A 22556-nucleotide genomic window follows, 5' to 3' on the forward strand; every position below is an offset into this window, starting at 1 on the left:
AGAGAGACCCAGCGGCAAGAAAAGGGCGCAAAGTGATCAAAGGCACAGAGGAGCTGCAACAGGGTGCAAAAGATGCAGAGACCAGGGAGAACAGCTTCCGGGGAAAGTGCTGTATGGAGAGTGTGGGGTCACAGACAGTGAAGCTGCCGTGCGTGCGTGCAAGCTTTGACACGGTGGTGCACGCCTTTAAACATTAACCTCTGCGTTTCCGGCGGCAAAGGGAGGCGGACCTCTGTGAGTTCGAGGGCAGCCTGGTCCGCAGAGAGAGTTCGAGGCCGGCAAGAGCTACATAGTGAGGCCTTGTCTCAAACTCAGAAGAGGAAGAAAAGAGGAAGGGTCAGGGCAGGAGCTGGGCAGCAGCAGGGCAGGAGGCAGTGGAGGACAAAGGCGAAGGGGAGCCGGGCGGGGCCGGGTGGGGCCGCACCCGCGGGGAAAGGAGGAGCCCCACGCGGGCGGGCGGGCGGGCGGGCGAGAAGGGGAAGGAAGCCGAGGTGCCGGGCGGGCACGGGGCGCCGGCAGGAAGCGGGGAGGGGCGGCGGGCGGGGGCTCCGGAAAAACGCCCCGACTTCCTGCCCGCTGGAGCCAGGAAGCGGGAGCCGGGACGCCGGGCCCAGGATCGCCGAGCCCGACCTCGGGCGCCCCGCCGGTCACCTCCCCGCGCGGACACCAGGTACATCGTCCCTGGCCCCGCCCGGCATCCTCCCCCTCGGCCGCCGGGGGAAGTGAGGAGGAGCAGGGAGGGGACCCGGCGCCGAGGGCCTCCGGAGGGAGGGGGGGCAGTGAGCCTGCAACCTCCCTTCCTCGGGCCTCAGTTTTCTCATCTGTCAAAGAGAGCAAAGAGAAAACCCGGCGTGGGGGCGCACGCCTGTCATCCCAGAACTTGGGAAGCAGAGACAGGAGGATTACCATGAGTTCGAGGCCAACCTGAGCAACCTAGCGTGGAGATGAACTAGGTCGGGATCCAGGCTGCCACCTATTCAGCGCAGTTCAGAACAATAACACCCGTTTATCAGTGAGGAAACTGAGGCCCAGGGAGTCATAGGGACTTACACTCTAAGTAAGATAGCAGCTGGGATTTGAACTCGAAGCTGCTTGCTGTTAAGCGCTGCCCCTGTAATCATGGATGCTAGATTAGAAGTACCTAAAATGAACAGGATCTCTGTGGGCCATTAGGAAGCCGAGAGTTACAGAGCGATGAAAACGTCTCAGAAAGCTCCCCCCACCCCCCGGTTATTAATTATACTCTGGGAGATGGCTGTATGGGAGAGAACCGGAAACATATCCTTATTAAACATTTGGGAAGACTGAGGCCTAAAGGGAAGTCATGTTTTTTTTGTAGGTTCATTAGTCTATCAGGGGGAATGATATAGTCGAGCGCATGGGTGTTTTGGTTTTGGTTTGATGGTGTTTTTTGTTTTGTTTTGTTGTCCAATTACATTGGGAGGAGTTGGCAGGGGTGACCGAGGGAGCCGGTATACAAGCGTGGGGAACTTAGTAGGTCCGGGTTGTGGAGGTAGGCAAGGTGGGCAGACTCCCTGCGAGGTCCGAGTCGGTTCCTGGGACCTGAGCGACTTGGAGATCTGAGATTGAGCTCTAACCCAGCGCTGGAACTATCCACCACTCCCGCAGAGGAGGCGGGGCCCAGGAGAGTGACAGGGGCAGTCGAGATCCGGAAACGCCGGCCCTCCGAGACAGGCCAGAGTGGCCTCATCGGGCCAGCGTGGCTCAGTGGAGAGCTAGAGCGGCCGGCCAGGAGGAGTAGAGTTGCCGAGGCCGGAGAGTGGCAGGAGGCGGGCTAGAGCGGCCAGAGGGAGGAGTGGAGCTGGGCGCAAAGGTGGCCTCTGGCTCTGATAGAGCGACTCTGCGGCGCGGGTGGGGGAACCTCGAGCTCGGGCGCGGAGGCTCCGGTTCCGGAGGCTGCAGTGGCTTCTCATCTCATCCGACAGGTGAGATCCGCAGCCTTGGCTGCCGTCAAACCTGACCCTGCACGTCTTCCCTGCCATCCACATTGCCACAATCGCTGTAGGTCTGAGCGCCTGTGTAGATCAGCCACGTCCCGTGCAAGATTTAGGGCTCGTGAAGACCCGCCACGTTACATAGGTTATAAAATCTTACATACCCTTCAGGTTTCAGGAATCCTTTCGCGGAATCCCAGCTTTTAATAAACATGGGTTTCTCATAGGTCAAGCTAGGGCCCTACAGAACCCACTACACACCCCTATCGAGGTCCCGTAAACCATTATTTTTCTCGTTAGAATCATCATCTATCTGGATTCTTGAGGCCCACTATATCAAATAGAATCTGGGGTCATACTCATTCCAGGATCCTCTTTTGGGTTTTTCAAGGCTCCTAGAGGTTCTTGGGGACCTGGATAATCCAATCGAAAGGCTTGGGGACCCTGAGCCCTTAGAACCCAGGCGTCCTTGTGTGCTCCAGGACCCCCCCACTGCATAAACCTAAATCTGCCCTGACTCCCCTCCACCCTCCACCCCAGAGCCTCCAGTGCAAAGTGCTTCATCTATTGGACAAAGTAGTAGGTAGACATTGTTAGTTGTCTGTACAGTCTCATTTTGCCAGCTTTATCTGTATCTTAATTTTCAAACCCTCCCGCTCTGATCCCAGGCTTCTGGAACTGCTGGGTCTATTCTGGGTGACTGCTGAGGCCGCAGCAGCCACATGGCTTTCCCAGGTACCATTAGAACTGGTGTGTCTCAGAGCATTGATGCAGATTTTAGTATCCCAAGGGTGATGGGGGGTGGGGGAGGGGGCATCCCTCAAAGCAGTATAGTGTGCTGAACGTTTAAACTGTGGAACCAGACTGCCTGAATCTGAATCCTAGCAAGCCATGCCTCAATTTCCCCCTCTATAAATGGCAATAAGAATAATAACGACCCCTAGATAAAACAAATCAAAATAATGCTGGCCTCATTGGGTCAGTAAGAGGATTAAATGCGTTAACACCTGTAGACAGAGCCTGATCCCTGAACAGACCTAGGTGTGTGTGTGTGCCAGCTTTGCTGTGTCTGGCACATACTGAGAACACCTCAGACATCAGTTGTTCCATGCTATTGTGATGAGAAAGGCAGAGATAATGCATATTAACTGCGTGAGAATCAGGGTCTTGTAGTGAACATTTGTTCAAATTGTGTACCTTCTTTGGGTTCTCTTTTGGGGGAGTGAGTTAATCAAGACATTTTTTAAAATTTTTTTTTAAGATTTATTTATTATGCATACAGAAAAGGTGCCAGATTTCATTACAGATGGTTGTGAGCCACCATGTGGGTGCTGGGAATTGAACTCAGGACCTATGGAAGAGCAGTTGGTGCTCTTAACCTCTGAGCCATCTCTCCAGCCCAGGACATTTTAATAAAGACTTAAGCATGAGAGGTAAGGGGCCATTTGAAAGACACATGGGAGAGCCGGTCTAGTGGCACACATCTTTGATCTCAGCACTGGGGAGGCAGAGGCAGGCAGATCTCTGAGTTTGAGGCCAGCCTGGTCTACAGAGAGCATTCCAGGACAGCCAGGGCTACACAGAGAAACCCTGTCTCAGGAAAGAAAAGAAGAAAGAAAGAAAGAAAGATGGGCTGGAGAGATGGCTTAGAGGTTAAGATCAAGCACTGGCTGTTCTTCTAGAGGTCCTGAGTTCAGTTCTCAGCAACCACATAGTGGCTCACAACTGTCTATAATGAGATCTGATCCTCTCTTTCTGGTCTGCAGGCATACATGCAGGCAGAACACTGTATACATGCGTAATAAATCTTAAAAAAAAAAAAAAAAAAAGAAAGAAAGAAAGACATGTGAGAAGATGGATGTGGGTCTAAGAGAAATGGGTTTGGGCTTTTGTTTTTTTGGGTTTTTTTTTTTTTTTGGTTGATCTGGTTGCTCTGTTTGGTGCTGCTGGGGGTAGAACTCAAGGCCTCTTACATGCCAAACAAGCATTCTGTCATTGAGCTACACGCTCAAACCTTCCTTGGCTCCTTTGGGATCTCTCAGCTGAACATATTTACTGCTAAGTGGTATGAGCATGGGCGTTCCAGGTCTGTGCTTATGGCTTCCAGCCTAGAAGGTCTGGCTGGCAACGGTGGTCTTTGAGCCATCAGTTTCCCAGAGCGATAAGCATAGCATGGGATGCTTGTAGTCGGGGAGTTAATGGAATTGATAGAGCTGGACACAGTGCTTCACACCTATAGTACCAGAACTTGAGAGACCAAGACAGGGGGATGGCCTCAAGTGTGATTCCAGTCTTCAGAGTGAGAGCCTGTCTTGAAGAAAGAAAAGAAAAACCTGAGTTAATATAGGCCTGGAACAACTCTTTAAGTGTTTGAGGAGTTTAGCTCTCGTAATAACTACTATTACTTTGCTCTCTTGGTTTGCAAGTTTATTAACACTCAGCAATGTTCTTGAAATTACCCAAGCTTTTATGATGGACAGATACAGTTTCTGAAACAGAATACAAATAATGCCTGCTTGGGCGAACCCCCAAGGATGACTTCTGGGCACTCCAGGAAACATCACTGTTCAGAAATCAGAATCATAGCTACGGCTTACTGAGTGCTAGGGAGGAAGCCCATGGAAGAGGGAGAAGGGTGGGTCTCAGGCAGCCAGAGTTATAAATAGCTTTGGGGTATGAGGACCCGCCCCCGTCACTGGTCCACCCCACCCCTCTTTCCACAGCGCCTTCCCTCCTGACATCATCCACACAGCATTAGTCAGACCAATTAGGGTCTAGAAGATGCTGCTGGAGAAACCTGGGAGAAGATGGAAAAGACAAACAGATAGGGCAGACAAGGGATGGAGAAAGATGAGACACCACAGTGGGAGGCTGGAGCTGGACCGAACCCACACCAGCTGCGGAAGGACAGCTGTACAGAGACGGGGGAGGGGCAGCAGGGAGTCAGAGGGGGGCAGGCACAAGTGGTGGGAAGGATGAGACAGGTCTGGGAGGAGAGGTGGAGACACAGACTCCGGGGAACCACTACCACATTGGATTGAAAGGGGCGGCACACACCTGAGAGGGGGCTGTTGAGGCCCTCCTCCCGTCAGGTTTCTGGGACAATAGATGGGAAAGCCGGGAACCCCGGGGCTCCAGAGCTCAAGGGGCCTGACAGAAGACGACTCGGTTTTGTTTTCTTGTGTAGAGGGAGTTGGAGGTTGGGGGTTCACCATTGTTACTTCCTGTCACAGGAAATGGGGCTGGTGGGTTCAGAGGCTACATCCTGGCGCAGGCCTGCCACAGATCTGAGGATAGCCCCTACACACACACTCTTCCTACACCCTCCTTAAGGACCTTTCCATTAATTTTGCTTGTCCCAATGTCCTGCCCGCTTAGGGACTAGCCAGCCCCCTGGATTCCTGGTCCTTCCTTCTTTAGTGACCCAGATTGGTGGCTTTTACCCACAGCCACCCAGCCCACCCATGGACCTATGCTCTGAGCTCCAGCACCGCCCCCCAACCCCCCATCTCTGCCCTTGGTCTCCCCGCCTCAGCTGGCTTGTGAAGGACTCTTTGTGGCCACACAGAGGCTCCATTGAGCTAAGGAGGCTGGGGGTGGGGGTGGGGGGTGTTTACTCACCTTCCACACCTGGGCCAGGAATCTGTGAGTAACTACCCAGCCTCAGGCACGTCCTCCTCCCGCCCCTAACCGCTGCTCCTCCTCCTCTCTGCAGCCCTGTGGAGTCCCGGAGATGGAAGAATTCACCAGAGGGGCGGTGAGTGCAGTGCAGAGAGGAGAGCTGAGCTAAGGTGAGGGGGCCCTGGTGCTCTGTGTGGTGGGGAGCCCTGTGGATTGAAGTCATGTCCTCCCCTTGCAGGCCCCAGGGCCTCCCCGGCCTGGCCTGATGTCCATCAGCATCATCGGGGCTGAGGATGAGGATTTTGAGAATGAGCTGGAGGCGGTGAGCAGGATAGGGTGGGGAGGTGTCCACCAAGGGACCAGGTCTCTGCCCTTTGACGTGCCCCTCTCTGCTCTGTCTGTCATTTTGTCATCTTCCCACCCCGTAGTGAGTGTCACCATCCATCTTCGACTCCCATCCCTTCTCACAACATCACACTCACCCCTTTCCTCCCAACTACCTGCCCTTACTGTCAGGGATGTAGTGTAGACATATCCACCCCCACTTCCCAGGGTCTTCCCTGTCTCGGAGCCATTGAGAGGTGCCAGGGACCGGGTAGGGCAAGCCTAAGATGCCTGTTCTTTCCCTGTGGTACTCAGCTCCCTTGTCTCCACCCTCCAGAACTCAGAAGATCAAAACAGCCAGTTCCAGAGCCTGGAGCATGTCAAGCGACGCCCAGCCCACCTCATGGCCCTCCTGCAGCATGTGGCCCTGCAGTTCGAGCCAGGACCCCTGGTAAGGATACAGGGGGAGGCGTGAGGGACAGAGGAGGAATGAGGTTGAGCAGACCATAGACCAGTGAGGGTCAGCTTAGAGGCTCTGGAAAATCCATAACACAGCATGAGTTTGAGAAATTGGACCACAGACAAGATGGAGAAAGCAGGCATGTGATCTTGACAGGCTCGCAGGTGTCCTGGTGAGCCTCAGTAAGCAGTGAGCCCAGGCGTGAGTATACACAGTAGGAGTCAGTGGAACCCAACATCCTGGCAGAAACCATGTCCTGTCCCCTACTAGGCCTGTGGCAGCGTCTCTAACTGGTAACACTGCCACTCACCCAGGGGGCCTCAGAGGGGTACCCAGCGAGGCCCTCTCAGTGTGTGTCATTAGTCAGGCATTTGGTGCTGTTAGCCATCCCAGACCTGGAGCGCACCGCAGACCTTGATCCAAATACCCAGGCAAACCCTCTGTGGTTGCTAACCTAAAACACTTCCTGAGCCTAGCGTGACACCTATGATCCTAACATGTGGAAGGCTGAGGCAGGAGGATTACCATACCTTCATGGTCAGCTAATTCTACATGGCAAGACCTGGCTTCAAATAAAAGAAACTCCCAGGGCTAGGCAGAAGATACTGGAAGATGCAGATATAGAACCATGCGGTCCAGAAACACCTGTAGAATAGAAAACCCCAGCCCCCGATTTAGCAGAAGCCACAGCACTGGTGGGGGTAGGTGGGGAATGGGTCTTATTAGGTGGGGGGCGGGGGGCCAGGTCCTTTCCTAGGAAGACTCAGTAGCACCCAGCACAAGCCACTTGCCCAGACTGAAGATGCACTGTGGCTCCCCCAGAAAACTAGGAGACTAAAAGAATGGACTGGGATACCCAGGGGTGAAGAGAGAAGGGTATGCCAGATGTAGCTCAGTTGGTAGAATACACGATTAGCCAGCACAGAGCCCTGGGTTTTAGCCTCCGCACCACATAAAACAAACAGTGATCCAGGCCTGTAATCCCAGCTCTCAGTAGGAGAAGGGAAAAGGATCAGGAATTCAAGGTTATCCTCAGCTGCATCACAAGTATGAGGCCAGCCTGGGCTACATGAGACCTTGTCTCAAGACCAAAAGACGTGAACTGCAAGTCCTGATACCAAGCTTTAGAAAATTGAGAAATTGATACACTCTCCCCCATCTACATCCTTCAGAAAAGCAGCTGCCTCTCCCCAGGCACATGGACGCTGTCCCCTGCCTAAGTGTTTCTGATCCTAGACCTTACTTAACTCAAGGACTGTGCTAGCTGCTCTGTCTTATGGATGTGGAAACTGAAGTAACCCAGATGGCACTGTAAGAGTTGTCTTTATGCAGTTTCTGCTCCCCACCATATTTTGGGGGTGGGGATGAGGAGAATAAACATAGGTCTTTTGAAGCTAATAAATATAAAAAGTTCTACCTGCACTGGAGTGAGTCCTTAAACACATGTAAGGACATGTCACCTGCACCCCAGGCAGCACCTGTGGGATCCAGGACAGGCAGAGTCCTTCTGCATTTTCAGGGTCACCCATCCAAGGCTGGCATACCAGCAACCTGAGGAGATACCTGGCATGAATGAGGGAGCCTCACCTGTCCACTTACTTATCTGTTTGTCCAGCTCTCACTGTGCACTGCCCCTGAGCACACTGGAATCAGAACCTGCTCTGTACCCCAGACAGACTGCTCACAGTGTTTATAGACAGAGACAAGCTGCCTGCGTTTGAATCCAACTTTACCATTGTAACACTGAGCAGGCCTATTTATTTATTGTTGGTATTGAGTGTTGAACCCAGGGCCTTAGCTGTCCTAGGCAAGCACTCTACCCCAAGCCCTTGTTATTTTTATTTTAAATTTTTTTAATGTAATATGTGGTCTATATATGTGTTCATATGAGTATGTGCGTGCGTGCGTGCGTGCGTGCGTGCGTGCGTGCGTGCGTGCGTGCGTGCGTGCGTGTACATGTGTCGTGTAGAGGCCAGTCAGCACTGGGTATCTTTCCTTGATCTCTCTTTACCTTTCTCCTTTTTAAATCCCACCCACCCACCCCCACCCCGAGACAGGGCTTCTCTGTATAGCCCTGGCTGTCCTGGAACTCACTTTGTAGACCAGGCTGGCCTTGAATTTACTGAGATCCACCTGCCTCTACATCCCGTGTGCTGGGATTAAAGGCATGTGCCACTACCTCCTGGCTTTATTTATTTATTTTTTTTTAAGATTTATTTATCATAATACAGTGTTCAGTCTGCATGTATTCCTGCAGGCCAGAAGAGGGCACCAGATCTCATTACAGATGGCTGTGAGCCACCATGTGGATGCTGGGAATTGAACTCAGGACCTCTGGAAGAATAGCTAGAGCTCTTAACCTCTGAGCCATCTCTCCAGCCCCCTTTATTTGGTTTTTTTTGAGACAGAGTCTTTCTAATATGTAGGTCTGGCTGTCCTGTAACTCACTATGTAGATCAGGCTGGCCTTGAACTCACAGAGATCCTCCTGCCTTTGCCTCCCAAAATGTTGGGATAAAAGGCCTGTGCTACCACATTCAGCTCTTTTTTAAATTTTTATTACATTTTAATTTATTTTGTGTATGGACATATGTGTGGGTGTGGGTGTGAGGTACATGCATGCCATAGCATATGTATGGCGGTCAGAGGACAATTTCCAGGAGTCACTTCTGTCTTTCTACTATTCATTTCCCAGGGATTGACCCCCCCCCCCATCATGCTTGGTAGTAGGCACCACTGAGCCACCTCTCTGGTCTCGTGATCGGGGAGCTCATCTGTTTGACAAGGCTGCTGAGCTGTGAGCTCCTGGAACCCGACCCCAGAGATTGCGGGCACAGGCTGCCAAGCTTGGTTTTTATGTAGGAGCTAGAGATGCAGACTCGGTGCTCACGATATCCGTGATGCCTGTGCTTCCCTCCGGAACCCTCTCTGCAGCCCCTCCCCTGGTTTGCTCAAGACCATCTCAAACGGAACCCAGGCTGGCCTTGAATGCAGTGGTCCTCCTGCTTCCGTTTCCAGAACGATGGGATATGTGAGCGACGCTGGCTTTTCCTTGTATTTTGAGATTGTTTTCTCTCTTTCCTTTTGGTGGTGGTGTTTTGTTTTTTGGGACAGGGACCTTGATCTCCTGGTCTTCCTGCCTGATCTCTCCAGACTGGGATTGCAGGCCTGTGCCAACACACTCAGCTTTGAACTTCCATTTTCCCACTTTTTTTTTTTTTTTTTTTTTTTTTTTTAGGCAGTCAGGGTCTATAGCCGGGCCTCACACTCACTATGTGTTCAAGGATGACCTCCAACTCCTGATCCTCCCGCTTCTACCTGGAAAGTGATAGGATTATAGTCATGCACTGCTCTGCCTGGGTTCAGTGTTCCCTACAAAATGGTGATAGTGGTGGTCTGATGGGACAGGTTCCTACATGTGTATATGTGTATGAAGGGCTCAGCGTGGCCTCTGGTGTACCCCACATCCTCAGAATAGCTAGTAGTAAGAATTGTAAAGGGAAAAGGAAGACTTCATAGCAGTGATCCTGGGGAGTGGGCAAGGGAGATGGGCCCAGGCAGTTGGGGTAGCGGTCAGGGTGCACTTCGCAGAGGAGGTCAGAAAACCACTTAGTCTCTCCAAAGAGGGAGTGCGGTTGTGGGGCCAGGAAAGAGAGTCACAGTGTGTGTCTCCCCAGCTCTGCTGCCTGCATGCGGATATGCTGAGCTCACTGGGCCCCAAAGAAGCCAAGAAGGCCTTCCTTGACTTCTATCATAGCTTCCTGGACAAGACTGCGGTGAGAGACATCTTCCTGCTGTCCTGTCCCTTACCCCCTTTTTAGCTCTGGAGAGTCATGATGTGCCTCCCAGTGTCCACCTATGGAGGTGACCGCCAACCTGGTGTTTTCCCTCAGACCTCCCCAGTGTTTTCCCTCAGACCCTTCCCACCAAGGCCTCCTGGGGTGCACCTCCCACCACCTCACCCCTGTCTCCTCTGAGCAGGTTCTCCGGGTGCCGGTCCCTCCTAACGTCGCTTTTGAACTTGGTAAGAAGAGGGGTCTGGGGATAAGGGAGGGTCTGTGGCAGGGATGTGCCTCCCAGGAGACCCCTGGGACAGAAGCCATGAGTCACTCATTCATTCTCGGTGGCAGCAGCCCAGGGAAACATTGGAATCCATGGGTGGGTGGGAACAGTGACCCGAGATGGGAGCCAGGCCCTGGAACATGGTTACTAGCCCTTGCATGCATGTCTGTAGACCGCACACGGCCTGACCTCCTCTCTGAGGATGTCCAGAGGCGGTTCATGCAAGAAGTGGTACAGAGCCAGCAGGCAGCCGTGAGCCGGCAGCTGGAGGACTTCCGCTCCAAGAGGCTCATGGGCATGACACCCTGGGAGCAGGAGCTGAGCCTGCTGGAGCCCTGGATCGGGAAAGACCGAGGCAACTATGAAGCCCGGGAGCGGCATGTTGCAGAACGGCTGCTCTCCCACCTGGAAGAAATGCAGTGAGTGGGAGTCAGGCATCTCCCTCGGGTCAGCCTTAGTGTCTGTATTCTGGCCCCACCTGGAGTTTTCATTTACCTGACTCTTATAACTTTGGGGTCCCATTGGAGTTTCTGGGTCTTGTCCATGGTCACATGTTCAGACCTAGCACTTGTATCCTCTGGAATGGACCTTCCAAGGCCCTCCTAGGCCGTTTGTCTTTTTTCTCCTTACCCTGTTTTCTAAAGAGGTAGCAGCCTAGAAGTGTTTCCCGGTGGACAGGGAAGCCAGGCTTCATGGTTTTAATGTAAATGTCTTTCTTTTCTCTGCAGACATACCATCTCTACAGATGAAGAAAAGAGGTGATGGCCGTGGAGAGTTGGGGGAAGGAAAGGCAGATGGCCCCTGGAGCAGCACCCTTGTCCCTGGCTTTGCGAGCCACCCCTTTCCTGTAACCACAGGAAGTGGCTGAGGGGTTGTGGGGCACTGTGTCCTTTGTCTCTGGGGACACAGCGTGCTCCTGTGTACCAGTCACGGGGGGCCTCACCTCGCTGTCTCCTTCCCTCAGTGCCGCTGTGGTCACTGCCATCAGCCTGTATATGCGCCACCTTGGGGTTCGGACCAAGAGTGGGGACAAGAAGTCAGGGAGGAACTTCTTCCGGAAAAAGGTGCTGAGGTTAAGTCTGGCCCCCTCCTCTCTGGGAATGCCCCTGGGGAAGCCTAGAGACGACTGGACACCTGGAGTCACTTTTTGCTTTGTGTCATTTTGGAAATGTTAGCCTTCCCTTTCCTCATCCTCCCACAGGTGATGGGGAATCGGCGGTCAGACGAGCCCCCCAAGACAAAGAAAGGGCTGAGTAGTATCCTAGATCCTACTCGTTGGAACCGAGGAGAGCCACCTGGTAAGAGGGCTAGCCTCAGCCTTGCATAATCTGTTGGTCTCAGACCACCCCAGCTCACTGCCCCACTCTTTTGTTTCAGCTTCAGATTTTCGACATCTAAAGGTCGAGGTTGATGGTAATGGACTTGTAGCTAGGGTATCCATCCTGGGTCTGGGGGTTGGGGGTTGGGTCCTGGATCCCTGGGTCTGAGGAAGGGTGGGTCCTGGATGCCTGGGTCTGAGGGAGAAGATTGTATGTAGGGAGCTCCTGAACCTTGAGTAAGGAGGGAGGCGTCTCCTGTGGTGAGGAAGAAGGTTAAGAACGGTATCTTAGTTCCCCTGGGGTATAGTAGCAGATGGGATTAGGAACATCTTTTTTTTCTCATTTTCCCTTTCTTCCTTGCTGTCTCCCCAGCAGAGAAGCCAGGCCCTCCAGACCGGAAGGGAGGCCTGGGTATGCCTTCTCGAGACAGGACTGTTGGGACTCCTGGGCAGGACAACCCAGGAATCTCTCTGCACCCTCTGTCTGTGGACAGCCCCGACCACCGGGAACCAGGTGAGCGTTTCTAAGTCAGGACAGGAATGCCACCAGCCCCTCAGCCCTCACTCAGATGGAAATCTCTGTCCCCTTTGGGATCTCTCCTTTGTTCTTAGCATCTTTTCCCAGCTCCTGGCCAGGAGTAGTGATTGCCCCCGCCTCAGTTTCCCCTTTCCATAGCTTTCTTCTTGGGTTCTGACCTCTGTCCCCGAACTAGGTTTTTTGTTTTGTTTTGTTTTTTCAACACCGGGAATTGAAACTCTTGCCTTACAGCTTCTAGGCAAGCTGTCTGCCCCTGAGCCGTGCCCCTGGCCCTCCCTGGTGGGTTCTAGGCACGCGCTGTGTCGATGAGCCATGTCCCTCCTAACCCTACAGTCACACTGTCGCCATCAGTCCCAGGGTTCCATTTCCAAGCACCTGAGTGAGGCTTGCCCACCCTCCAGATTAAGTTCATGTCCTCTTGGATAGTGAACCCTAGTGCCCCGTGAATTTACTCTCTCCTTCTCCCTGGAGCTCCAAGTCTGTCTTATCTGAGCCCCTTAGAGCCCAGAAGCTTGTCTAGCCTGGGTTCAAATCCCTCCTGCAGCTTACTGTGCTGTGTTGTGGAAACCGCTCCCCTCTCAGGAGTCAGCGGGAGACAGTCCCCTCCCGCCTCTGGGGAGACTGCGGTCTAGTAGGGTGGCTCGAACAGAGGCACCCTAGTTCTGTGACAACTCCCCGCTTGCAGCTCTGGCCCTCCTCCCGGGTTCTCCAAGGACTGACCGTTTCTATTGACTCATATTGAGTACTGAGCAAATAGGCGGTAACTACCAGGGCTGAGTGTCTTCCAGCCCGGGAGATGGGCAACTACAGGGTTGATCTGATCACCGTATCAGAGGCTTTCCAACCAGCTCTGTTCCCCGTCTCCCCACAGGTGTGGATACCCCCCAGGAGCTAGGGAACACACTCCCACAGGGCCCTACAAGCCTGGAGCCCCTGGCACCCCCAGAGAGCACGGAGGAGAGCGCTGAGACAGAGAGGTGTCCGCCACGTGGTGCCGGGAGGGCCTGGGCAGGGCAGGGGCCGTGTAGGGGCCAGGGCGGGAGCTTGGGGTTGCTGCTGCCGCCGCCGTTTGTGCCTGCTGGCCCCTCTCTTGTCTGCCCGTCTCTGGGCCTTCCCTCCATCCTTGCCTGCTCCCTTTCTTTCCCCTTTTCCTCCTCCTCCTCCCTTGTTCTCTGTTGCTCCCCCTTCTTTATCTCTATCCTCCGTTTAGGGCCTTCTCTCTGGCCAGGTTTCCCCCCCCCCCCCAGCTTCTCTTTTCATTCTCCATCCTCCCCCTCTTCCCATAAACTCCGCCTCCCTTGTGGCCCTGCTCCTGGTGTCCCTTGCCCTTTGTGCTCCATGCTGTGTCCTGGGGGCCTTGTCCCCCACACAGTTGGGGGGCAGGCTCTGCCCCCTGCCTGTCCTTGTGCTGCTGCTTTGGGGACCCCATGATGGGGATGGGGAGCCGGGTTGGGGCACACCTGGTCCACCTCTGACCCTGTGCCCTCTCTCCCCAGAAGGTGGAAGAGGTGGGTGCCTGGGCCCTGGGTGGGGGGAGGGCTGGCCCTCCCCCATCTCTCCCAGCCCCTCCCCCTCCCCATGGCCACCTCCTCCTCTTCACCCCCTGTGAGGGGAGGGGTGGGTAGGTATGTCACCCTCCTGATTGAGCTAAGTATGGAAATCCTTTCTCCTTGTCCCTTTTCCCCACCCCCACCTTAGGGAAGGGAGGGGGTCAGTCCCGGTCTGGCCACAATGGGTTTCCATCCCCCCACCAAGTTTCAGTCCCCTTCCTGGCCACTCCCACCCCCAGGTACCTCCCCAAGTCCTACTACTTCTGACTCTCTTCTCTCTTCTGTTGCTTGTTTCGTCACTGTCCTGTCTCCTGTCCCTGTCCTGGTCTCCCCTGTCCCTGTCCTGGTCTCCCCTGTCCCTGTCCTGGTCTCCCCTCTCCCTGTCCTGGTCTCCCCTCTCCCTGTCCTGGTCTCCCCTCTCCCTGTCCTGGTCTCCCCTGTCCCTGTCCTGGTCTCCCCTGTCCCTGTCCTGGTCTCCCCTGTCCCTGTCCCTGTCCCTGTCCTGGTCTCCCCTGTCCCTGTCCTGGTCTCCCCTCTCCCTGTCCTGGTCTCCCCTCTCCCTGTCCTGGTCTCCCCTCTCCCTGTCCTGTCTCCTCTCCCTGTCCTGGTCTCCCCTGTCCCTGTTCCTGTCCCTGTCCTGGTCTCCCCTGTCCCTGTCCTGGTCTCCCCTGTCCCTGTCCTGGTCTCCTGTCCCTGTCCCTGTCCTGGTCTCCCCTGTCCCTGTCCTGGTCTCCCCTGTCCCTGTCCTGGTCTCCTGTCCCTGTCCCTGTCCTGGTCTCCCCTGTTCCTGTCCCTGTCTTGGTCTCCCCTGTCACTGTCCCTGTCCTGGTCTCTCCTGTCTCCTGTTCCTGTCCCTGTCTTGGTCTCCCCTGTCACTGTCCCTGTCCTGGTCTCTCCCTGTCCCTGTCCTGGTCTCCCCTGTCCCTGTTCCTGTCCCTGTCCTGGTCTCCCCTGTCACTGTCCCTGTCCTGGTCTCTCCTTGTCTCTGTCCCGACCTCTGCCTGACTCTGTCCTTGGCCTTGGGGTCCAGGCTATCAGGGCGTCTGGGGCGCTCAGAGAGCCTCCGGGTGAGTGACCGCCGCCGACCTTCCCGGGGCAGCCTCGGGGCTAAGGGCCGGGGTGGGGGCCGCTCCCGGAGCGACGTGGACATGGACCCCGGCTCCGCCACGGCCGTGCTTGGCCCTACCCGACGAGCCACGTACGTCACTTCCCCCTTATTGGCTGAGGAAGCTTAGCGAGTTGGGAGGTGGTGGGTTGATGCTAGACTCTCAAGAAAATAGACAGCCAATGGCTGAGGTTGCTGAGGGCAAGCTACGGACAGCATAGGCCACTGAGGAGTTGGGAGGGGCCACTGCTGTCCAGAGAACTGGGGGTTGATTGGTCTGCATCATGGGCTGCCTAGAGGCGTCAAATGTTGAGGCCACAGAGGGCTTATAGGAGCAAGGGGCTCTCCTGGGTTACTCCAGGCTATAGCCTAACAAGGCCTCTCTCCACAGCCCCGAGCCTGGAGATGATGGGGAACCAGGACGGTCAGGCCTGGAACTGGAACCCGAAGAGCCTCCCGGCTGGAGGGAACTGGTGCCCCCAGAAACCCTGCTCAGCCTGCCCAAAAGCCAAGTGAAGCGGCAAGAGGTCATCAGTGGTGAGTGCTACCCCTGAGTCCTGCAGCAGTCAGGGATGCCATGCTGGCTGAGGCAGAGACCTAGAGTGTGAGAGCAGCTACTTCCCAGTGGAGAGCAGCTGGCTGCATGGCTGCAGGAGAGACTCAGTGAAAGCCAGGGCCGCTGTCAGAGTCCTGCTTCCAAAGACAGTGCAGCAGCTCAGGCAGCCACTCTTATCCCTGGGGATAGCCTGGGGAGGGTCAGGGGGTCAAAGGGAAAGAGGATCAGAAGCTCGAGGCCAGGACCCAGGAGGTAGCTTAGTGGGTAAAAGGTGCTTAGGATCCACCTACATGCTGGGAGAGAGCCACCCCTACAGGGTGTCCTCCGACCTCCACAGGTGTGTGTGTGCATATCCTGTGTGTGCGTGCGCGTGCGCGTGCGTACACATGATTAATGTAAGTTTTTAAAGAAGGATGTTTACTTTAATCTCAGCCCTTGGGAGGCAGTAGCAGGTGGATCTCTATAAGCTCCAGGCCAGACTGGACTACATAGCAAGTTCCAGGACTACATCGAGAGATTCTGTCTCTAAAAACAAAGAAAAAAGGAGCCAGAAACAATAAGAAACTGCTTCCCCTCTGTCCTTCTTAGGCTTTTCATTTTCAGCTTTTTGTTTGTTTTTTTTGTTTGTTTGTTTGAGACTAGGTTTCTCTATGTAGTCCTGGCCGTCCTGGATCTCACTCTGTAGCCCAGGCTGGCCTCAAACTCACAGAGATCTGCCTGCCTCTGCCTCCCGAGTGCTGGGATCAAAGGTGTGTGTGGTGCACCATGCCCAGCCATTTTCAACTCTTTTGTTTTTAACTTAATTTGTTTATTTTTATTTTATATGTATGGTATTTTGTCTGCGTATGGGTATGTACTCTGGGTGCCTGGTGCCCTTGGATCCCCTGGGGCTCTAGTTACCGATGGCTGTGAGCTGCCATTTGAGGGCTGGAAATCAGGTCCTCTTAGCTGCTGAGCCATTGCTCCAGCCCCTCAGCCTTTGGTTTTGTTTGTTTGTTTGTTTGTTTTGTTTTGTTTTTTAGTAGAATCTTATAGGCCAGGCTGGTTTCCAACTTCCCATGCAGTTCAGGGAGGCCTTGAACTCCCGATTGTCCTGTCTCAACCTCCTAGGTGCTGGGATTACAGTTGGGTGCCACCAGGACTGGCTCTGGCTTTTGTTTTGTAGCCCAGGTTGGCCTGGAACTCCTTTTCTCTCGGCCTCCTGATTAGCTGGGCCTGCAGGACTGCACCTTCAGGCCTGACTTAGCTGTGGAGCTCTTGAAGTGTGGTGGCCACGCTGAGAACTGCACCTTGTGTTTCGTTTACATTTTTGATCACTAAGAGGGAAATAGCAGCATGTGGCCAGTGACTACCCCATTAGGTTGTACAGCTGCCTCTCACCAGGAAAGTAAATGTTCAGAACAGCGAGATGGTGGTGCAGGCCGGCAAGCCCAGCTCTTGAGAAGTAGAGCAGGAGAGTCAGGGGTTCTAGGTTACCTTCAGCTACAGAGCCAGCTCAAGACCAGGCTAGGCGTCAAGAAACATGACCCCCTACACACACACAGACACATGCTCACACACGCTCATTCTCTCTCTCTCTCTCACTCACACACACACACACACACACACAGACACACACTCAATCTCTCTCATACACACACTCAGTCTCTCTCATACACATACACACTCAATCTCTCATACACACACACACACACACACACACACACACTCATTGTCATACAGTGTATTTAGTCTCAGCAGACTTGTGTGCCCCTGAAACTCACTGAGGTACCCAGTGGCTGGTTGGGTGTGGAGGACTGGGTGTTGTCCCCTGGACCTGAAGCTACCAGTCTGTATTGGAATCATTGTGTGAGGCCAGACATCTATATTCCCAACACCCAGAAGTGAGGTAGAAGGAACTTGAATTCCAGGCTAGCCTGAGCCATATGAGACCCTGTCCATAAGTAGATAAGTGTGTGTGTGTGTGTGTGTGTGTGTGTGTGTGTGTGTGTGTGTGTGTGTGTGTGTGCCTGTCTGCCTGCCTGCTTGCCTGTCTGTCTGTCTGCCTGCCTGCCTGCCTGCCTGTCTCAGTGGCTACATAAGGCAGTAATGACCACCCAGAGTGTGCTCTGACCTCACCAACTTCTAGGGATCCTTCCTCAACCCCTCCATTCTCCCAGCCTTCGAACCTTCCCCTTGAGCTCGCATCCTCCTTAATGATGCTTCCTCTTTGGGCCCACAGAGCTGCTGGTGACGGAAGCAGCTCACGTGCGCATGCTACGGGTACTCCATGACCTCTTCTACCAGCCCATGGCGGATGGGGGCTTCTTCCCTCTGGAAGAGCTGCAGAACATCTTTCCCAGCTTGGATGAGCTCATCGAGGTGCACTGTGAGTGCCAGCCACAGCCCCCCTCCCTGGCCACATCCTGCCATCAGCTCCCTCCTTCCAGGCCTCCGTTGAATACCTGCCACAGTCTCTGACCTACTCCTAGGGCTCACACTCCCGACCCCCACAGCATCCACCCCAGAGGCACACACACACTGAACAAGCACGTGAAGTGGGTATGACAGCTTGCCAGCCCCACAAAGGACCAGACACAGCTGCAGCCTGAGCCAGCAGCCTCTCCGACCAGGCGTTTCCGTCTCCTGGGCTCCAACGTAACGCCTCCTTTCCTGTGTCCCCCACAGCCCTGTTCCTTGATCGCTTGATGAAGCGGAGACAAGAGAGCGGCTACATCATTGAGGAGATCGGGGATGTGCTACTGGCCCGGGTGAGGGTGCCCCTGCATGACCCCTGACACTGCCTCTTGGTCTTCTTCCCATATCCCCCAGCGGTCTGGGCCCCGGGCCTGTCCCACTTTAGGCTTCCATCTCTGTACAAGACTGTTTTTGACAGCCCCATCTGAGACCTTCCCGTGCCTGAATCTCCCTGCAGTTCGATGGTGCAGAGGGCTCCTGGTTCCAGAAGATCTCCTCCCGCTTCTGCAGCCGCCAGTCATTCGCTTTAGAGCAGCTCAAAGCCAAACAGCGCAAGGAGCCCCGGTTCTGTGCCTTTGTGCAGGTGCGGTGGGATGCAAGCCCCCAGGTTTGACGAAGAGTACAGTATGGTGTTCTGAGTGAGGGAGGAAGGCTAGAGCTGAACGCCGGCTCTTAGGAGAGAAGGGCTGTGGGCATGGCCCCGGGCCACCCCGGTGCTGTTCGGTTCCCTAGGAAGCTGAGAGCCGGCCCCGATGCAGACGCCTGCAGTTAAAGGACATGATCCCCACTGAGATGCAGCGGCTGACCAAGTACCCACTGCTGCTGCAGAGCATTGAGCAGAACACAGGTAGTCCCCAGGCCTTCCTCTGACCATGACCACTGAGTCGGGACATGCATGCCAGGGTGGGGGTTTACGCCTCTGGCCTTGCTTGCCTGCAGAAGAACCCGCGGAACGGGAGAAAGTGGAGCTGGCAGCTGAGTGCTGCCGTGAGATTCTGCACCATGTCAACCAGGCTGTTCGTGACATGGAGGATCTGCTGGTGAGCCCGGGAATGGCTCCACCTGGGACAGGGCATGGTGGGGACATACTTTCACCTTGCTCAGAGGTTTTGCCCCCTCAGGGTCAATGTCTGGGGGTCATTTGGCCCTTAGCATCTTCCTCTCAGGGTTACTGGAGGTCAGGTCTTGACCTCAGCTTGTCCCTTGGAAATTGGCCTTGCTTCGCTGCTTGCTCACCCACCTTAGAGTCACCGAGGGGCAGCCCCTGTGCCTACCTGGCTTTGCCCCTTGTAACCTCCCTCTCTCTGCCCCAGCGGCTCAAGGATTACCAGCGGCGCCTGGACTTGACTCACCTGCGGCAGAGCAGTGACCCTATGCTCAGCGAGTTCAAGGTGAACCCAGTCGCGTTTGCCTCCCCTCGGCTAACCTTGACCTTGCTGCCCAGGGGATTCTTACATATAACACAGCTGAGAATGCACCCAGGGAACATCTGTCCCCACCTGCCTCCCAGATGTGTGTCCATGGTGACCCTGGCTTCACCCCCGGTCCTTGGCTGTTCTGCTTGCTGCCTTCCCCTCCCTCTGTGTCCCCTCCTGACACTTAGCTGACCATGGCTCCTTCCCGCCTCAGAACCTGGACATCACCAAGAAGAAGTTGGTCCACGAAGGTCCGCTGACGTGGCGGGTAACCAAAGACAAGGCTGTAGGTGGGTGCTCCCTCTAGCCAGGGGAAGGAGGAGGCCTTGGGGTCATGGAGGTCCGGTGTGATCTTGCTGCCTCACCCACAGAGGTCCACGTGCTGTTGCTGGACGACCTGCTACTGCTGCTGCAGCGCCAGGATGAGAGGCTGCTGCTCAAGTCCCACAGCCGGACGCTCACACCCACGCCCGACGGCAAGACCATGCTGCGGCCTGTGCTCCGGCTCACCTCAGCCATGACCCGAGAGGTGGCCACTGGTGAGCGGGGGCAGGTCATCTGAGTGGAACTCTCTAAGAGCCATAGCGCCCACTCTGGAAAGAGACGGACTGAGGAAGGTCTAAGAGGCAGGAATGGGCAGGACTAAGGGTGGCAAACGTGGCGGCTTACACTGCCACTGCAAGATGAGTTTGAGGTCAGCCTGGCTAAAAATAGAGCCAGGCTTAGTGGCGCACACCTTTAATTCCAGCACCTGGGAAGCAGAGGCCAGCCTGGTCTACAGAGTGAGTTCCAGGTCAGCCAGGGCTACACAGAGAGACCCTGCCTCAAAAAAGAAAAAGAAAGAAACTAAAAATAAATAAAAATAGAGAGAACTGCCCGTATTTATAGAGAAGCATGGTCTGCCCCGTGGAGATTTTTCACAACGCTGGCTCCTATTCAGGAGTTATAGGTACTTGGGACAAAAGGCAGAACCCTGGGGCAGAGGGTTTGGCGAGTGTTGCTGAGAAGTTGTGCTAGGGCCACTGATGGTGGGTGGGGCTGCGGGAGGCTCTCTACAGGTCAAGGCAGCCTAGGCTCTGTGGCCCGGTGATCAGGGCTGTGGAGGAAGACCTTGGTATTAGCAGGACAGTGATTGTAAACTATATTACATAAGGGGAAAGTAGCAGTATGTCCCAAGAGGGGACATACTGGGAGCCCAGCTCCAAGCCCCATCTCTCCCCTCCGTATGCAGATCACAAAGCTTTCTACGTCATTTTCACCTGGGACCAGGAGGCCCAGATATATGAGCTGGTGGCACAGACCTCGTCGGAGCGCAAGAAGTGAGAGTCCCCGGGGATGGTGTGGAGGTGTGTGTCCTGCACGGGCTTAGTTGTGCTGAATGCCCCTGGTCTTGGCCTGTCTCCCCAGCTGGTGTGCCCTCATCACTGAGACTGCCGGATCCCTGAAGGTCCCTGCCCCTGCCTCCCGCCCCAAGCCCCGGCCCAGCCCAAGCAGGTAAGGGTCCAAAGGGAGCTGGAGAGCCAGGGAATGGAGACACAGTTTCCCTGTGCATCCCTGTCTCCATGCACACACGTGCATAAGCATGTATAAATTGGGTGTGTGCTGACTTCATCACAGCCGCCTCCTATCTCTAGGCCTCTGTCTCCTATTGTTCAGGCCTCCTCCAGCTATTTGTCCCCTGGCTCCTGCCACTCCCTGGGGGCCAGAATGTGGGGGTCACCCATCACTTTCCTCCCTAGCACCCGAGAACCCCTGCTCAGCAGCTCTGAGAATGGCACTGGAGGCCGAGAGATTCCTCCAGCTGATGGTAAGTCCCAGGGTCACCGGCTGGGGGAGGTCACCTGAAACCAGGCAGGATCTGAGCTGTCTTTGTCTGCCTGCCCAGCCCGGACAGAGCGCATCCTCAGTGACCTCCTGCCCTTCTGCAGACCAGGCCCAGAGGGCCAGCTTGCTGCCACAGCCCTTCGGAAAGGTAGGCCAGCTCTGCACCCTCCAGGCCCAGTTGTTAGCCAAACGGTGCCTCTTTGAACTAGAGAAAGGCTCCATCTCTCAGATTTCTGTGTCCACGAGTCAAGAAACTGCCCTGCCCACACCGTCCTGGGTGGCCCAAATCACTTTCTTTTCAGCTCCTCTCCCACCCTGGAAGCTGAGTTCAGCTTCCCCAACCTCAGGCCCCCTGCCCCATCCTAACCCTTTGGAATGGTATCTACCCTCATCCCCCAGCTCCCAGCTAGCCCTTGTCTTCAGCCCTCCTCACACATCCAGAGTCCCGAGCCCCTGCCTCTGTGACCCTGTCCCCGTTGCCTTGGCCAGTGCTGTCCCTGAAACGGCTCCTGTTGCCTGCTGAGGAAGACGGTGGACTGGGGCCTCCCCGGGATGGGGATGAGGTGCCTGGTGGTGGTCCCCCAGGCCCAGCGCAGATTCAGGAGATTCAGGAGAACCTGCTCAGCCTAGAGGAGGCTGTCAAGCAGCTAGAGGTATGCCTGGGGGCAGGGGACCTGGGGCAGGCCGCAGGAGGAAAGGCACCCTCACCTATGATCCCCTCCAGGAGTTAGAGGAGGAATTTTGCCGCCTGAGACCCCTCCTGTCTCAGCTTGGAGGAACTCTGTCGCCCAACCTGGCTGCACCTGAGCGCTCTGTTCAGACGGGTGAGTCAAGAGCTGGGGCCGGGGTGCTGTTCTCGGCGGGTGGGGGGGTGAGGGGGTGGGCTGCCCTGTCCCACAGTCCCCTGTCTGCCGCAGTCCTGTCCCCTGCCTATCTCTACTCTCAGCCCCTTTCCTACATCTCTTCTTGTCTCCCTCTTGTAACCCTCAGGCCTTTCATGAAGAGAGGAATGGGGGAAGGATGCGAGGGTCCCCCACCCCCACGGCTGCCACGGCGTCTCACACCCCAGAGGCCTTGCGAGAGGGAGACTGGCCACACTCGATAGGGGACCTGCCGGAGTCCCTGCCTCCCACACTGGCCTCTGCCTTTCTCCCTCCTGCCTTCGCTTGGGGGACTCAGGGCTTCACCCCCAGAGTACCACCAGAATCCCCATTTTTCAGGCCATCTCAGTATTGCCTATGAGGGGGTTACCCCTCCATTCCCACGCCAAGTGCCTTTGCTCTGTTTTTGTACCCTGAATTGGAGTTTTATTTTTAATATATATTATCTAAGGAGAGGTCTGTGTGTGTGTGAGGACAGTGGGGCCCCATGT

General features: G+C 55.2%; 1 protein-coding gene across 15 annotated transcripts; it reads left to right on the forward strand.

Moving 5' to 3' along the window:
* Positions 1–483: 483 nt before the first annotated feature.
* On the forward strand, positions 484–22520 carry Arhgef1 (Rho guanine nucleotide exchange factor 1). Of its 15 annotated transcripts, none has more exons than XM_076573747.1 (31): positions 484–670; positions 2624–2690; positions 5671–5712; positions 5815–5898; positions 6238–6351; positions 10037–10135; positions 10341–10383; positions 10594–10840; positions 11150–11179; positions 11386–11485; positions 11623–11719; positions 11799–11834; positions 12113–12253; positions 13149–13254; positions 14858–15025; positions 15324–15469; positions 17710–17856; positions 18156–18238; positions 18403–18528; positions 18678–18792; positions 18885–18985; positions 19259–19336; positions 19575–19650; positions 19732–19899; positions 20592–20679; positions 20768–20854; positions 21100–21167; positions 21246–21332; positions 21674–21837; positions 21909–22008; positions 22175–22520. In XM_076573747.1, exons 3-31 carry the CDS (start codon positions 5689–5691, stop codon positions 22183–22185), a joined length of 2934 nt encoding a protein of 977 aa, XP_076429862.1. In that variant the 5' UTR covers positions 484–670; positions 2624–2690; positions 5671–5688; the 3' UTR covers positions 22186–22520. The 15 variants fall into 15 exon arrangements, with proteins under 15 accessions (XP_076429862.1, XP_006988151.1, XP_076429865.1 ...); XM_076573744.1 differs by lacking the exon at positions 484–670 and adding an exon at positions 731–1946; XM_076573766.1 differs by lacking the exon at positions 484–670 and adding an exon at positions 1982–2022.
* The last annotated feature ends 36 nt before the right edge of the window (positions 22521–22556 follow it).

Source organism: Peromyscus maniculatus, chromosome 1 (genome assembly GCF_049852395.1).
Source record: "Peromyscus maniculatus bairdii isolate BWxNUB_F1_BW_parent chromosome 1, HU_Pman_BW_mat_3.1, whole genome shotgun sequence".
NCBI classification, from domain to species: domain Eukaryota; kingdom Metazoa; phylum Chordata; class Mammalia; order Rodentia; family Cricetidae; genus Peromyscus; species Peromyscus maniculatus.